An 18,225-nucleotide genomic window follows, 5' to 3' on the forward strand; every position below is an offset into this window, starting at 1 on the left:
CAAACTGGTTTATAATATATAACTTGACACTTGACTATTTTCTAGGTTTGAATAGCTCATTTTCCCCATGCTGTGTGCATGTTTCATAGTAAGTTAGACAATTTCTCACACTTACAGAATGCAATCCCCTCACCCAGGGAAAACAAAAGTAATTACTGTGACTTTGGTTACCTTTTTGTTAGTAACTTTTAGGAAATGGATAGAAAATACCATAATGCCACTATATAATCCTATGATACGGTCACACCTTGACTACTGTGTGCAGTTCTGGTCTCCCCATCTCAAAAATGATATATTAGAATTGGAAAAGGTATAGAGAAGGGTAACAAAAATGATGCACTTATATCAACCTAACCCTCCCGTGTACACAGTGCTATAATCAACAAGAGATCTTCTCCTGTCGACATAGCTACCGCTTCTCAGGGAGATGGACTAACTATGCTGAAGGGAGAAGCTCTCGCACTGGTGTAGTACCTTCTTCGCTAAAGTGGCGCAGCTGCACTGGTGCAGCTCTGCTGCAGCTCTGCTGCTGTAGCACTGTATGTGAAGACAAGCCCTTAGTTATGTCACCGCAAATAAGGTGCCACAGGACTCTTTGCCGCTTTCACCGCAAATAGTAATCTCCACTGGTGGCTGAGAAGTCAAAATTCACCTTTGTAAGCAATTGTTTCTGTAAAATTTCACTGACTAACTCACAGAAAACCATGACCATACACAGAATCACCCAAATTAATCCCAAAGACATACTGTTCTGATTAAAAATTATATATATCTTGTGGAATTGGAAATGTTCAGCTCTTACCAGTGAGTTTAGTGACAAATGTGGCTTCAAATTGCTGGCTAGTTGATTAAACAATTTTGTTTCAGGCTTCTCTGAGTAGCAAGACTCTCTTAAGTAAAAAAGGATGGTTATGGCTAGTCTGGTAAAGTGGGGAAAGTCAAGAAGAGTGTGCCCATATTTCAGTGAGTTAGCAACTTTTTTCTTCTCAGCATTCACAAATTTGGAGCACATCTGAAGAGTTTTCTGGCTCCTCAAAGTAACATCCTTACTCACAGCTTCTGGACTTCATTCACCAGAACTGTACAGTAATCAGATTTCCAGTAGGGCTGCTAGGCTCCAGCACAATTAAAGGCCTTCTAGACTATCAGTTAGCAAAGAAGCCAAGAGGGTCTTTAAATGCTCACCCCGGAACTGGACTTTTTGTGAGGACATTTGAGCATGGAAGCCTTTACAAGGAAGCTAAGCTAGCTGTGGTTCTACTCCGGCAACAAGGACAGCAGTAATAGTCAACTATAATGTGACATTTTGTAATTGCACTTGAGGTGCTTCTTGAAACACCACAGGAACAGTACAGTTCCTCAAGCTGCTTGAATTTTCTAAGGAGCAAAGCCAGACAGGTCCATGAAGCACAATCACCAAAATTCAGGTTGTTTTTTGAAAGATAAAAAGAGATACTAGAAATATTTTTCAAGAAAAACAAGGATATAAAAAGTAAAAAATTGTTGAATTACTACAAGTAGCTGTTGTGGCACAAGAAAATCAGATTAGCAATGTAGGAAGCTGCCTCATCCTTAGTGGCTGGAAAAGAATGGACTGTTACTTAAATAAGGGAATCAGAGAAATCATGTAGATGGAACACAAACCTAGATAGAGTATTATCTGAAGATGTTCAAAAGGAAAAGAAAATCAAAATTACAATGTTAAATACAAGAACCAGTGAATAGTCCTATCAGGTCCCCTACAGAGGCAGTAACCAACTTCTTCACTGCCACATCACATTGGTGGGATTTGCTAGTCCTGTTCTGAAGATTTTTATGTTTTGGTCTGTTCTAGGCTTTAGCCCCTAGATGAACGTGAAGAAACGACTTCCATACATTGTTTAAATTGATGGACAAGGGGCACTTTGGGCAAGGGGAATGCTGACTCATTTTGATTCTGAAATCACCTGTAGGAGACACTCATCTGACTAGAACTTGAAAACAATGACACAAAACTGGTAATTAGGTATATATCTTAGGTGCCTAAGGCCTGGTCTACACTAAGGGGGAGGGGGGCCGAACTAGGGTACGCAAGTTCAGCTACGCGAATAGCGTAGCTGAACTCGAAGTACCCTAGTTCGACTGACTTACCCGTCCAGACGTGGCGGGGTCGAACTCCGCGGCTCCAAGGTCGACTCCGCCACCGCCGTTCGTGGTGGTGGAGTTCCGGAGTCGACCGGAGCGCGCGGGGAGTTCGAACTATCGCATCTTGATTAGACGCGATCGTTCGAACTCCGAGAAGTCGAACTCACCGCGTCGACCCGGACGGTGAGTATAGACCTACCCTAAGAAAAAAAAATCTATGCCTGAAGTATCTATGGCTATTAGTGATCTGGAAAGATCAGACCCTTCAATATTTACATTACCAAAGCTAGGGAATCAGGACTTCTTGATGTTGGCATAGGAGCATTGCTTCTATTCAGACTAACTTGGATATGATAGAGCTCACAGACCCCAGCAGTACAAGAGCATAACAAAATGAAAATGAGTCTGATGGCCTGTGATTTGTTGGGGTATGAGAGAAATAGAGTAACTCCCCACTTAACATCCTCCAGTGCCAATGGGCTCTGCCTATGTGGGGTAAGGCGGGGGCACCTCCCAACTATAGTACTGTACTGTATGGCAAAAAAAAAAAAACTTCCCTGGAACCTAACCCCGCCCCATTTACATTCATTCTTATGGGGAAATTGGATTAGCTTAACATCGTTTCACTTAAAGTCACATTTTTCAGGAACATAACTACAACGTTAAGTGAGGAGTTACTGTAATGGGAATTAGAGAACAGCCTTACAGAACTGAATTATTTTGCACTGCAGCTCAAAAGATTCCTAGATACCTTCACCACAGGCATTAGTTCCTTAAATCACGTTTACCTGAAAGAGAGGGCTCTGCTTTTGTGCACCTGATGTCTTATCTATCCAGGCATCCAAGGGTTTTAGAGTGTTGGTGTTCTGAGTAACCACAGGAAACTTAGCTGCCAAGGTAGGTCTGCTGGACACATGTAACTGCTGCTCCTGTTGCACTATCTGGAGTTTTTTCAGTAACTCTTGAGGTGAAATCACTCCAGAACTGGTTGATTGGTTGCCAGAGAGGGAAAGTGGCTGTCTAGGAAGTTTGGACTGTTCTTTACCAGCAGTCTGAGGCCCTACAGTTTGGGTTGGAAGAGAGCCATTGAAATATACCAGATGTGGCTGGGTCATGTTATTTATTGGTGCTGCTGCTGCTGTAGCAGCAGAAGTCCTGCTGAAGATTGAAGCTGTTGCACTTACAGTACCTGTTGCACTTGGGTCCATTTTGGTCACTGATCCTGACTGTCCCTGAAGTTTCTGTAACAAGCTTTGAGTGCCAGTTGTGTCCTGGGCTGGATGAGATGTTACAATACCATGAGAAGTCACAGGTTGGAAGAGTCCAGTGAAAACCTCCCCTACGGAATGGACATTGCCGTTTTCACACAGTCGATTCTCAGGAAGCTCAGACAGTGGATGAAGGTCTGTCCCACGCACCATAAGTTTTTGAATAGCTGGGCAAAGCTGCTTCTCTGCTGAGGGTGAATGTCTGCCAGGTTCCTCATAGGACAGCGAACGCACTACACTCTGCCTGACAGAAAGATTAAGCTGGTGCTTTTTCTGTGACTGTTCTGGGACATCTTGGTATATGGTAGGATTTTCTTGTTTTCCAAACAGTGCAGTCAAAGATAAGTGTTGTGGTTCGGAGTCCATGTTCTGCGAGGAAAAAGACAATAAGTGAAACAGTTCTTGTGCCCATTAAACTACATTAACTGTCTGAGGTGTTACCTTGCAGTATCTAAGGAACAGCCAAGACAACTGACCTACACTTCCTCCTCTCAAGAGGATTATTTAATGATTGTGTCATGTGGGAGGAAAGGATTTTTAAACAGCCTTGAAATTCCTGGTCTGTGAGAAAAATGCCGCCTCCAGAAAAAAAGGTACCAACTTCACTTTCAATGCCTAGAGAGAAGGGTCTCCTCTTACAGTCACTAATAAAATATTAGAAAAGCTCAAAAAGTTATGAAGGGGAAGAAAGGAACCTTCTGTTCTTGTGGGAAGTAGTGTCATTTTCTGTCTCTCGCCTTACCATGGCATAATGGATGCAGCTTGCTAGATTTTGCATTGTGATTTTTTTTTAAGTTATATAAAAGGCATCTATGATGTATGGAAAGGCATTTGTACAAATTTAAATTAATAAATGAATAATAAAATAAGCTGTGTTCCACTGGCTAGTTGGGGGTTTGCCTGCAACCACAACAACATTCCTGAATTGACAGATCAATTGTTTTTGCTTGAATCAGCATACAACATCTGTGTTTTAAATAACTATTTTACACAAAAAAGCTATTTTTTGTAAAGAGATATTCATTTTGCATTAAGACCATCCCATTTACCCTAATTCCACTTTGCATTATTGTACTATTTGATCTACGCAAGCATCCTCCCATGCCTGATATGTTATAGCAGCACTAGTCAGAGTGCAAATTAAAGTGTACCTTGCCTTGCTGAGGTATTTGTTGGTGCTGAGTTTCAATGGGCTTCACTGGTATTGGTTTGATCAGGTTGGGGTTGTCATAGATAGCAGAGGAATTGGTCATTTGTTTTGGCTCTGAACAGGTCTTACACTGCAACAGAAATAAAACATATTTTGGAATGAAAGAAACTACCACTTTTTAAAGGGATGTTCTCCCCTAACTTTGTATCATAAAATCCCAAACTGGTTAAATCTTCAAGAAATACCACCACTTGCAAACCCTACAACTGATTGTGATAAATGAGGATACTGAATAGAAGTCAATCTCATTTCCTAGGAACGTTAGCATATGTAAGTTGACGGACTCAAGTCCGCAATGCTTTGTACGTAAGCCTTTAAAAAAGAAAAAAAATCCCAATTCCCTTCCTCATCTTTTCCTTTTCCTGTACATAAGGCAAAACCAACCTGGCACCTTAGAGACCAGACCACAGCTACAGGTTTTCTCTATCAGTGAACAGTTAGTTCTGTTATGGCTTGTAAGTAGCTTAGGTACCTGAAGGATTTATATGCACACATATTTATAGGCTATCAATAGGCACATCTTACATATTTTACATTAGTACTTTCATAACCTCATAATTTCAGCTTGCCTGGCAGATATAGCTCTATTGAGAGACAACTGCCACCCTCAAAAAAGCATAAGCCTGGCAATTCAATGCACATTTCTTTTTCTTGAATGTTCCTGTGTGGACTGCTGCTGGTTTTCAAAAAGAAAGAGGAAAAAAAAAAAGAAAGAGAAATGGAGAGACGATTAGAGAACATGAGTGTGTCAGTTTGAAAGCTGGTATCCTATAGCTTTTCCACTGAAAATTACATGGAACAAAATTTAGAGATGGCCTATAAAATAATGCTGTACAGTAAATCACTTTGTTTACTATTTTTACTAGTTTCTGGTTTTTTTAAAAAAAACAAAACAGGGTTGTAAGGGAGGACTATATTTTAAATCTTTTTTCCTAGGGTTGAGGGTTATATTTGCTGATCTCCTCTAGATAACGGTCTCATGCCATCGACAGTCAGATAACATGTATAGTTATACACACTTAAAAGCTTAAGGAAAAAAATTGAAGTATGTGATTGGTTAGCATTTGAGAGTATATTCATTTGTTAAACAGTGATATGTTAACTGGTATTCTTATCTCAAAAAGGCTAGGGCAGAAGTAGAGGGGGATTCAGAGATGCTTGACAAAAATGATTAACAGTACAGAAAGACTAAAATATGAGGAGAAACTGGGAATATTTAGTTTAGAGAAGGCGCAAATAAGAGGAAACATGCTGGAGGTATACAAAGTAATGAATAGTACAGAAAAGGTAAATCAAATGCTTTTCTTTACCCTCTCATAATTGAATGACAACAAATATAAATTTGATAAAAGGAAATTATGCACTGTATAAAGAAAGCAGTATTAGCCCGTGGAACTCTGATACAAGATACTACTGTGACCAAGAGATAAGCAGGATTCACAGAAGGATTAAATATTTGTGCTAATAACAAGAACAAGTTAATTAGACACAACAAACAAAAATGTGGAGGAGCTATAAATCCTCATTCTTCAGAACATAAACCAACCTCTAACTGATGAATATTAGGAAAAAGCTTTCCTTATGTCCAAATCATTCTTTAATTGTTGATTTTGGGTTTGTACACCTTCCTCTGAGGCATCTGGTTCTATGCATTGTTGGAAATAGAATAATGGAACAGATGGACCACAGGTCTGATACAGTTCCTATGCAATTATTAAAACGATCGGGCTCTTAGGCTTTTGGAGTTCAGAGACCATTGCCTATCATGCTGACCCATGTCTTACTGTTTCGTTGTACTCCCCCATGTGTCTATATCCATGTACTGGTTCTTGTCTTAGAATGTAAGCTCCTTGGGGTGGGGACCATCTTTCATTCTGTGTCTATCCAGTGCCTAGCACTGTGGAGTCCTGGACATGGCAAGGGCTCCTAGGTCCTATGGTGGTACTACTACTAAAGAAACCGTGGGGTGGTCTGAGTAGCAGATGCAAAACTGGCAGGATTCAAAGGACTGATCATAAGCCAGAATAGCTACCAAACAGTTAAAAATAAACTTGAGAGATATACAAGGCAGAGTGGACTGAAAACTATCCAGTGCATCCATTTCTAATACACCTATCACCATGGGAAAACAAATGAGAAAGAGAGGGACAGATTGGTTCAATGACTGCATGAGGAGACCAATAAAGAAGATCTTGAGGGCTGTTAGAGAAGGCAGGGTATTTATGTCCTGGTTCTATGGAATGCTGGGCTTGGGGGAACTGCCCTAACTGCCCACTACTTCTCAAAATAGTTCAGTGGCTGTGTGGACAGGCATGTAACTCCTACAATGGTGCTCGGGAGAGGAAATGTCATGAAGGAGAATCAAAGTTCAATTCATACACCTGCGCTCCTGCTAGTCTGCTTCAACCTCTGGCTCAGATGCTGCCTTCAGCACTGGTTTTTGGAGGCACAAACACAGACATGCTAAAAGGGCTGCTAGCAGCGAGGTGGAAAACGTTAGTTGAGTTCTTGAATCTTCCTTCATGCTGTGCCCATCTGGCATAAGGTCAGCAACTGCTTCAAGCAACAGGACTAGGAAACTATGACAACCAAATAGTAAACTTTGCCCTGAAAGGAGAACTGCAAAGCAAAAATGGAACTTGAGTTAAACTATAAAATGCTGTACTGAATGCCCTCTGGCTAGGCTGGGTGGGCAGCATTCAACACAGAGAGCTATATAAGCTAACCTGCTACAATTTTTGACCCTCGGTGTAAAAACTTGTTAGTATACACTAGTTCACTGAAGATGTCTGGGGTATCTCAAATGTCAGAAGTCTCATCAATCCAAGTGCAGACTGTGGTATTTGATAGCACACAATGGTGAATTTTAGGAGCTCTTCAAATGAACTAAGAGGATTTCACAGAAGGCAAGAGGAAACTTCTTAAAAAATGAGTTTATATTGATTTCTATGCTCAATGCCCCAAGGCCTGGTTAATGAGGGCAGAAATCTGGGCTTAACTAAAGTTTCACTTTTGTTTTGCAGTTGCCCTTTAAAACCTGTTACATATGGATGGAGTAGAAAGACATCAGAACAACAATTTGAAGATCCAGTATGGAAGAGGGAAGAGTGTGCCAATAACATTAAAATAGATATTTGTGTTAAGAAAAGTTTCCTTTACATTAATCAACACCGAATGGCATATGTCATTGTGTTGTCTATTCACCTAGCTTTGTTAGGTCCCTCTGGAGTTACTTCACCTTTAAGTTTGTGCATGCAGCATCCACACAGGGAGTTACAGAGCAGCACTTTGATGCACACTGCTATTCACCCTTAGTCTGAGCTGTACAGCAACGTAGACATGCCCTTAAGTCACTTCGGCTCTTTGGAGAATTTTACCACTGGACTTCAATGAAAGAAAACAGACCTCTTGAATACACTGAAACCTGCTTGTTTATCTTGTCTGTTCCTACTCTATGGCCTGGTATACACTGGGGGTGGGGATGGTGTCGATGTAAGATACGCAACTTCAGCTACGCTATTCTCATAGCTGAAGTCGACTTCTCTTATTTCGACTTACCTCCTGTCCTCACGGCGCGGGATCGACAGCCGCGGCTCCCCCATTGACTCCACTTCCACCTCTCGCTCTGGTGGAGTTCCGGAGTCGATGGGGAGTGCATTCGGGGATCGATCTATCGCATCTAAACCAGATGCGATAAATCGATCCCCGATAGATCGATCGCTACCCGCTGATCCGGAGGGTAGTATGGACGTACCCTATGGCTCACGAGGCTTCCATTATCCTCCCAAATCACAGAGAATGCAGAAGGATTAATAAGTAGACTTGACAAGCTGATTTCAGCACAATGAGTCTTGAGACAATCTGGCAAGAAAGTATAATAGTTGTGAAGTGGTCAAAAATAACGGTAGTTGTGCAGTATAGTGGCATTTGAGATAGGGGTGTCATCTGCTATGAGGCAAGGGGGATAGCTGCCTCCCCAGACCTTGGTTTGCCTTCTTCCTCTGACTTTTCATAAGTCTATATACTCCATTATGTCTTTCGCTTTTTACTCCTTCGCTGAACTCTGCAGGATAAAATATATCCTATAACAATGTTCTAGATGCTGATGCAACTTTGCCCTTTCCTCCCAAATTTTTCTGAAATGATAACCCTGATTTAATGTAAAAATAAATCTGTGTGTCACTATTTGTCTCCCTTCTCCTTTCGTAATTTTATGTTACTAAGGACACTGGCATGAAAACATGATCTCTAGTCTGTACCAGGTCAGCTATTCCTGCTGCTTATGCCCCAGCTGAAGGCAAAGTGCTCTGTTGCAGAATATTTCCTTGGCAACCAATTATGATGCCACAAACATAGGATTATGTGGGGCATAAGCAGCAGCAGCAGCAAATTTACAAAATATTCAGACTTTGTTTGCAGACATATCTCAGAAGAAAATATTTTTGTATTTCTCTTCCTCTATTATCCTACTACATACATTTATATGTATAAAGGGAGAGGGAGAGAATTGTCCCTGTCTATCATTCATTCATCACAAAGATATCTGAGCACAAACCTAATGTTTTTCTAGATTTTCCAGAAGGTACCATTATAGTTTTTTCAATAGTGGCTATTCAAATTAGTTGTAAACATTTTATTGTATATGAAGCAATAAAGTTTTGATCCAAGCCTAGGTACCAATTCAGGATTAAATTACACAACAAGTCTCCTTTTTGTCATCTGTTTAAAGCGTTAAATCCACCTCTTACACAGAACAGGTCTCAAGATGCTGGCTTCAAAAGCAGCTCTGCCACAAGAAACAAAGGCTACATTTCATGGGAGCCAAGAAAATTCATTACAGCCTTGCTTAAAATCTTATTAGTAACCACATTTCACAAAAGAAATAAAATCACCTCTCTTTAAATTGCTTGTGTTAAAAAAATATATATTCCCAGATCCCAAACTCTTATATGTTATGAGCTCATTATTCAACGGCGCTGCATATGAAAGAGAGGAAACAGCAGCAGGATCCAACGGAGGCTCTGAAATAATTTACACCATTGATATGAATAATTGAAATGATTAGACTTTTATTCTGAAAGGTAAAACATTTTGGGCTGCTCAGTAATAAAGAGAAGAAAGTTAATTAATCCATTAGTTACTTAGGTGTCTTAGAAACTCCAGAACACAGAGGAAGCATGTGGGTTCGAATTATACTAGGTTTCAAACCTTTTCATTTCCATCCATCAATGACTAAACTACATCTCACCAACTACATTTAAAAACAGTTACTTACATGCTAGGTAGGGGTCTTCTCAACCAAAACTAATGTTTAAAAAGACATTAGATATTTGTCAAAGAGACTGAGAATAACTTCCCAGCAGCTAAAAGCCACCATGAGTACGTCATCCACATTAAAGAAGTTACAGCTCTTAGGCATCAATGAATACGCAAGGAGTATGTAGATTCATGTGTCAAAAATCAAAGTCACTGAAATGTATCCTATAAGCTCATATCACTTAGATAATACTTAATTCTGCCATGAGTGCAGAGGACTAGACTAGATGACCTCTCAAGGTCCCCTCCAGTCCTATGATTCTTTGATCACTTAATAATGCCCCCACAGAAAAACAAAAATTCCTATATGTATTATTTTCCTTAGAAGATACTGATACACAAACATGAAATTGTTTTGCATGTTTTGTCAGGGAAAACCACATCAGGCATATTGCTCTAACACTGTAATTATTTGGTGTTTGCAAAGTAATCTTACAAAAAGAACATAAATCCATTATAAAACAAAATGACAAGAGGCGGTGTCATGTTATCATGATGCTCAAAGGAAATTTTACACAGAACAAAACTCACCTTGGTATATTCATCTTTGGCCTTGGTAAGCATCCGTAAGATATCCACTTCCTTGCTATCACCAGAGCTCTGGATCATTGGAGAGGCTCCTGCTCCAGCCCCCTGCCGTGCTTTGAATTGCTCCTGCTGAGTTAGACTGGAAGTGAGGGATAAAGTGGGAATCCATAAGGCAGAAATAAATGAAAATATCAAGTTCAACCATGATTATTTTTAATCATTAAACAAAACTCTAGAAGTCTATATATTTTTGGAGTCTATATAAATGGATGACTTGACTGGGGACAAGATGAAGTTTCCTCCAAATTCTGTGCGCACAGGGCCATAAAGACTTGAATTTCTGAAACTCAATCACAGGTTCCATAGCCAGAAGGTACAGAGAATTTATTGTGTTATTCCGTTCAGACTGGTGGTGGGAGGTGGGGAACAGACACAATTCAGTCATTAACTTGTAGTAAATGACCAATTTCCTGCCCCAGCTGTTTTATAATTGCAGCAGAATGCTGAGAGTTCTAGCACACAGCCACTTGGCTGAGCTACAGGGTATTTTTTAATCTATATGAAATGCTGTTGTTATAAACCACTACACATGGTTTCCAATAGCATGAATCCTGTGAAAACTAGTCTTTATTGTAGTAAATTACCAGTTTGAGAGTACCTAATCACCACCAACTGCAACTTGAGCTAGTTAACTAATATTAGCTGTTAAAAGCCCAGGTTTCCTAGGGATCATTGCTTATTTCTGTAAATTGTTTCTCTATCAATTATTTCTTGGGTCACAATTTAGCCACTTCAGTGCTGTAGGACATGCTGTGGTGATTTTTTTTCTCTGTCTTATAAGTCCGCTGTATTTCTCGCTGTATGTATGCCTACTAGTGCTGCAGTGTAGACATACCCTAAGGCCTCAAAAACTTTGATAACATTTTATCAAAAATTAAGGACCTCCAACCCCTTCCCCATCAAAAACAAACAAACGTTGCCAAAAAGCAGGCATATAACAGGGTAAGGGAGCCAGCCATTAGATATAGAGCAGAAGGCACAGAAGGGATGGGCTCTACCAGCAATGGACTCTTAAAGAAAGCAGTGAAAAAGCTAGATGAGTGGACATCAGTAATACTATCAGAAATGAAATGTTGCACAGAATATATATGGTTTTATGTGAGGTGTTTGATCTCTGATTTGATTGTATAATTAGAGCTTATAAAACACACTGAAAATTGTTTTATTAAGCAAACAAATATACTGAAGTCAGAGCCTTATGTTTCAGAAAAATGACAAAAGAACTTAATCTTGCACATTTTGTTTAAAAAAAAGAGAAATAGAAGAAGTTGTTCAAGGTTAACATGGAAAGGACATATAAAAATACAGAAAAAACCTGCAGGCATTCTTTATTAATGTCCCCTCCCCCCACTTACCGCTTTTCTTTTTCTTGCACACCTGTAACGGTTATTCCTTTTAAAACTACAGGTCCCCAAAAAGAGGGGGGAAATTATTGATTCTAATCCCAATGTTGTACTTTTTCATTGAGACACTCTCTGAAATAGATCTGTTAGGTTTTAGAGAATAAATTAGATGACCCATTACATTCTGATATAATTTGAGAGATACCGAATTATGTAAAGGTACTGTATTCTGTTTACACATTTATTTTTAAATACATAATATTTAGTGATGTGTGACACAATCTTATTTTCAACGAGTTCAGTATAAATGGGGTTAATGTTCAGAGGTGTAATACCATCCAAGCAATATAATGTGCATGTATATACAGAAGTACATACACATAAAGAGCACAAAAATCTTGTTTACCCATCATCACTTACTTTTTCATGAGCTCTGCAATTCTTTGGCATTCTTCCTTATCATAAAACCAAATTCCATAAATGGACACTGTAAATGCACATCAAACACAAACTATGAGCATCTTCTCATACATAGTATTCCACCTGACAGCAACTCTCTTTGGAGTGGGTAGTTAAAGGTGACTTGCAAAGGATTGTTTAAAAAATGTTTCTTTAAAATATTATATATATATAAATTTTTTTCTGATTACAGATATGTCAATTCTGGTCTTCTTTGATTTTGCTGGAGGATTTATTGGATAGCTCAGAGAGACTGTACATTGCTAGCTCTCAGACCTGCACTGAGGGCGTGGGAGCGTGGAATCCTTTTCTCCACAATGTTAGTTATTGGAGTTAAACAGTACTCAACAAAAAACAAATTCTCCTTCTCGTCTCAAATTTCTTGACTTTCATTTGCTTAGCTTATGTCATGTCATTATTTTACTAGTTCTCAGTTATCAGTGTATTATAGGTAAACAGAACCTGAATTAGTAATGCAACAAACAAGTGGAAAAACTGTTTAAAAAACAAAAAACACCTTTCAGACCCTTCTTACATACTATACAAAGGAAAAGCACAACTGCAATTTTTCCCCTTTGCAGGTCACCTTTAATGTTGCCCATTACCACTCCTCCCTCTCCCCAAAAAGTAACAAATTATATACTAGAAGATGCATCCAACCCCAGGAGTGGAAAATACAGTCTAGTCCACCATCGTAACTTCCTGCAGCCCTGCCCAGCAGCAGATTTAAATGTACTGACAATATAAAATTCTCAAAAACATCCAGACTTATGCCCTGCCCACAGCAGCAATGAAACCATGATGACTGCAATAAACAGAGTTGTAGCTAGCATGACTTTCTTGTTCAGTGCAAAACAAGAAGTTTTCCAATCAGAAACATGTTACATAACTGCATGCACCTAGTGGAGTACAGCTATAACAATGTTTGGCTGTCAAGTGTCTGAGAAAGGAGCTCCTGCCCATGCAGATCAGGGAAACTGTGCTAACTGTAACCTTGTTACAATATAGTTATTGCTAGTGTGGTCAGCACAGTAGGGACAGGGCCTTATTTAAAATGAAATGAAAATAGAAGACAGCATTTTTACACATTCAGACTGTTAATTAAACTCACTGTCGTGTCCTGTGAGTCTCTCTCTGTATTATGGTGACCCAGTGCAATCACTCCTATTCTACACATCTATTTCCACAGCTTTATTGTGGAATGAAAACTTGGCATAGGAGGTTTATGCTGGAAAGGACTTTGTTAACATTTGAAAAGAAAATTAGTTTACAGCTGTTTGTAAGGCACAGAAGTGCAATGAGCCCTCCGCCCCATTTCCCCTCAAATTTTCAGCCATTTGTTATTTGCAAGTCATTTGTATAACTAAAAAAGGACTGAAGTTAAATTTGCCAAAAGATTATCTTTAAATATGATTTAATCACAATGCCCTGGCAGGGTGGGGGGAGGAGGGGAGGAGGACACAAACTAAATAGGCAATGAACAGCACATTTTAAAACTATATATGGTGCGTATCATTAATTTTCAGAGTAGTGTCATGATGACTTTATTACTTGTCTAAATAAGACATTTTATACCATAGGCTGTGATGGTTCCAAAACTCATGTATAAATACGTAACAGAGCTGTTGGTGTGAATTGTGCAAATAATGAACATCCTATACAGAAAAGAAAATTGAGCTTTAAAACCTACATTTAAAAACACTGAGTTTATAACACAAACCAATAAAGGTCTGGAATGTTAAACTGCAAACCTTTAAAACTAAACATGGGATCTGTTTTTAGGATCCCTAATTACTAACAGAGTATGCATAAACTCAAAAAACTAAACATCTTTTTAATACAAAATATTTGAAAAATTCATTGTTCTGTTAGGTCCCGTTTACACTGCAAACAGTACAATAACTGAATCCTTCAATACAATACAGCAGAGGACAGACATGATTAAAATACAGTTAAGACTGAACATTGTTTTAAAAAGTTTTACCAAACCATTGTAAAGGCTCTGCAAAGTCCCATCTACCCAGTCATGTCCAACTTGTATTTTAATTGTGTCAAGGTGCTACTGTACTGTAAATGGGTCTCTAGTATAGGAGTGGTCATAGCGTTTAAGACCATAGTTGCCTGCCATATCTTTAGTTCAAAAATCTTTATTCCTCCTCCTATCACTGGTATAATCATAAACTGCTAAATCAGGTGTTTGTGTGACTGAGTTTTGGATTTTGTTTTGTTTTTTAAGAAATTTATATTTGACACCTGGGAGATTTACATCACTAAAATCAATTACAAGTCAACGAAACACAATAATCTCCTTGTTTGTTAACATGGGCTAACAGGAACACCCTAACACTTCTGGCCATGGACAATTTAAAATCTGGAACCAATAGCAAGAGCAACCCTGCAGATTTCAATTCCTGTGACAGAACATGAACAGAGAGACGCTCTCTCTCTAATTACCTGGGTAACAGACCATTTTAGATTTCATAGGTTATAATGAACAGTTTGACATGCACCCAGAAGCAGACAGACAACAAGTGTTGATCACAGAGCATGGAATGTTGACTACTAAGGTGATCTGGCCTATTCAAGTGACATTCCACCACATCAGTTGAAGGTCTGAGTCCTTTTCTCAGGTAGCCTCAAGGCATATGTCCTCACTGCAGAGAAAGCCTAGACCAGTGGTCCCCAACGCGTTGCCCATGGGCACCATGGCACCCACCGGGGCATTTATGTGCACCCGCCTAATGCCCAGCAGGGGAGAGAAGCTGCGGCCCCATGACTGCCGGGGTCAGAGAACTCTGGGGCTGCAAGCTGCGGGCGCCGGTGTTCTTGGTCCCTGGCAGGCGCGGGGCCGCAGCTTAAGCTGGAGAGAAGACGTGACCCCACGCCTGCCGAGGACAGAGAACACCAGGGCTGCTTGGGGTGGCAAAAAGCCGGGAGCCGGCCCTGGCCAGAGCCCTGCCGCTGGAGAGCCAGAGCATCGTCCCCTGGAGCTGAGCCCGGGCTGCGGCGGTGTGAGGAGCCAGGGAGGGAGGGAGGGAAGCGGGACCCGGGATGCAGGGAGGGAGGAGGGGTCCTGCTGCCGCTGCGAGTCTCGCCAGGGCGGCGCAGTGTTTCCCGCCCGAGTGGACTGTGCAGGGTGCCACTGGGCTGGGCAGGGGGCGTGGATCCCGGCTCGTGAGTGGCTGGGCTGCCCGAGCTGCCAGGGAGCTGCCCGCTCCTGCCCCTGGACTTAGCCTGCCGCGTACCTCCCCCGCCTCAGCCCCATGCTGCTTGCCCTGGCCCCCACAGCGCCAGGCGCTGGGAGAGGCAGAGCCTGGCTCGGAGCGAGGCAGCTGGGGATACTGCCCCGCCAGGGGACCCCTGCGGCTTGGGCACCTGGGGGTCAGTGTCCATCCTCTCGGCTCTACCTGCACGGGGCTGGGGAAGCAGCTGTCAGTGCCTGCCCCTCTCAGCCCTGGCACTCCCCATCTCGCTTGCGGCCTCTTCACTTGTACTTCCCCCCATCACTCCTTCGCCGAACCCCTTCCCCTTGTACTCTCCCTTCACCCGCACCTCTCCCCCAGCCCTCTCTTCTCGCACTTCCCCCTTTCCCTCTTCTCCCACAACCCTCCTGATACCCGCTCCTCCTCCACGAGTACATCACACCCCGCTTCTCTGCCAGTGTAGAGCCCCCAAGCACCCCCAAACCCACTCCTCTGCCTGAACCCTCTTTACTAGATCCCCATCCCTTTCCACGTACAAGGTTTGAGGGTTAGTCCCTATGCCTTCCATGTGCATTCGGGTGTGGGTAGGGGAGAGCAATGGTGGGGGGGGGGAGAGCCCAGGGCTGGGGTGGGAGGCAGGCAAAAAACCTACAGCCGGCCCTGCCCTGGCAGGCGCGGGGCCCGCCTAGTGCCCAGCAGGGAAGAGAAGCCGGAGCCCCGCGCCTGCTGGGGACAGAGTACTCCGGGGCTGCGGGCGCTGGTGTTCTCTGTCCTCGCGGCTTCTCTCTGGATTCATATACTATGTAATATTAAATATGATGTTTTTCATATTATTTAATGTACAAATACAAAATAAGCCTTGAAAAATTGTCAGCGCCCACCACACACTTCTGAAAACATGAATGTGCTACTAGCCACAAAAAGGTTGGGGACCACTGGCCTAGGCTCTTACTCAGATGTTGACCTTAACTCCCTTCCAGTCCACCCACAGAAACCTCCCACCAGAATTAAGTTAAGCTTTTAACCCACGCTACCTTGCCTGGCTGGAAGTATAGAGCCAGGGCTCCACTTTCACTCACGCTGGCAATCCGCCCTCTTTGCAGCGAGGACGCAAAATCACTTGAGGGCTATTGTCCTCCAACGCCTTCCCGAAAGGACAGATACATTTGTCCACGACTCAGAAAGAAACAATCACTGCAGCACAAAGAACCATGAGATGTGCCCCCAGAAGTCGTGCTCCCAGCGCTGGGAGCTATGCCCCTTGTGGAGGTGGTGTTTTTAGAGCGCTGGGAGAGCTGTCTCCCAGCGCTGTGCCGCAACCACACAAGGCACGTGAAAGCGCTGCCGCAGCAGTGCTTTAGCATTGCCAGTACAGACTAGCCCTTAGATTACCAAAGCATGGATTACTGGGGCAAAGTCTGAGTTAAGAGTGGAACAGCCACATGCTCCTAGCCAGTCAGCAGATGGAAAAGGTAATACATACTATAGTCAGTACCTAAGAATCCAGGAGCATCAATAAATCTAAAATGACAGCAGACTACAAAAACTGTAATGGCAGTGGCCTGGCATATCCCTGTAATAAAAGTTGAACTCAGACACCACCAAATTCTCTAGAAGCATTCTAGTACTTATTACAATAATTTGTCTCACCTAGACTGAGTCTAAACCAGATTGCTCCTATCCATTCCTCTAACTCTATCAGGCAGTGTTTGGCAAAAAAAACCAAAAAACAAACAACAAAAAATTAGATCTGAGTATCATCTGCCAAGTGGTAATCTCACAGGCCAAAATGTGTCTCTGCTTCCCCCACACTATACCGTATTGTCCCGAGTATAGGCCGCACTTTTTTCCCCTAATTTAAGTCTTTAAATTAGGGGTGCGGCCTATAATCAGGAACTTGAAAAAAAATAAATAAAAATACTTCAAATCCCAGCCGCAGCCGGGAATCAGAGCGCTCTGGGCTGCCCGCCGCGGCGGGGAGCCCAGAGCGCTTTCAATCCCAGCCGCGGCCGGGAATCAGAGCGCTTTAAATCCCAGCCGCGGCGGGGACTCAGAGGGCTCTGGGCTGCCCGCCGCGGCGGGGAGCCCAGAGCCCTTCAAATCCCAGCCGCGGCCGGGACTCAGAGGGCTCTGGGCTGCCCGCCACGGCGGGGAGCCCAGAGCCTTTTAAATCCCAGAGCGGCAAAGCAGGGGAAAAAAAACAGTGCGGCTAGAGCAGGGGGGTGCCACGAAAAACTGCGCGGCTGAAACTGCAAAGGGGGGGGAGAAACAACAACAAAAAAACTTGGTGCAGCGGGAGCAGTAAGGTGGCGGCGGGGAACAAAAACGGTGCAGCTGAAGCGGGAAAGCAGGTGTAAAAAAAAAAAAAACCGGCAGCACGGCCAGAGCGGTAAAGCGGGAGGGAGAAAAGAAAAAAAACACGGCTGGAGCGGCAAAGGAGGGGAAGAGGGGGAAAACAGCACGGCTGGCAAAGCAGGGGAAAAAACAAAACAAAAAACCCTACAGGGCGGCCAGACCCAGGGTGCAGGGGGACTCCCTGTGCTACAGAGTGGACGCCTGGTCTAGTTGGGGGGAGGGAGAGGGAGGCGGCCAGGGGGAGCGGGGGGAGAGAGAGAAGGGGGGCGGCCAGCACTTCAGCGGGGAGCTCACCCCACGGCCCCAATTGCCGTGCTGTCTTCCGGGAGGGCTCCGCGCTGCTCCGGTCGTCAGGGAGG

At 42.6% G+C, this 18,225-nt stretch overlaps 1 protein-coding gene across 6 annotated transcripts in view; it reads right to left on the reverse strand.

Moving 5' to 3' along the window:
* The window catches only part of DCP1B (decapping mRNA 1B), a 67,544-nt gene that overhangs the window by 16,350 nt on the left and 32,969 nt on the right, over positions 1 to 18,225 (reverse strand). For all 6 annotated transcript variants that reach the window (XM_044991511.1, XM_044991526.1, XM_044991518.1 and 3 more), the window contains 4 exons: positions 12,270 to 12,336; positions 10,450 to 10,585; positions 4,544 to 4,672; positions 2,913 to 3,761 (listed from right to left, as the gene is read on the reverse strand). In XM_044991511.1, the coding sequence (XP_044847446.1) occupies positions 2,913 to 3,761; positions 4,544 to 4,672; positions 10,450 to 10,585; positions 12,270 to 12,336 (1,181 nt within the window). The remainder of the gene's footprint in view (positions 1 to 2,912; positions 3,762 to 4,543; positions 4,673 to 10,449; positions 10,586 to 12,269; positions 12,337 to 18,225) is intronic.

The sequence above is a fragment of the Mauremys mutica genome, chromosome 1 (assembly GCF_020497125.1).
Source record: "Mauremys mutica isolate MM-2020 ecotype Southern chromosome 1, ASM2049712v1, whole genome shotgun sequence".
NCBI lineage: Eukaryota > Metazoa > Chordata > Testudines > Geoemydidae > Mauremys > Mauremys mutica.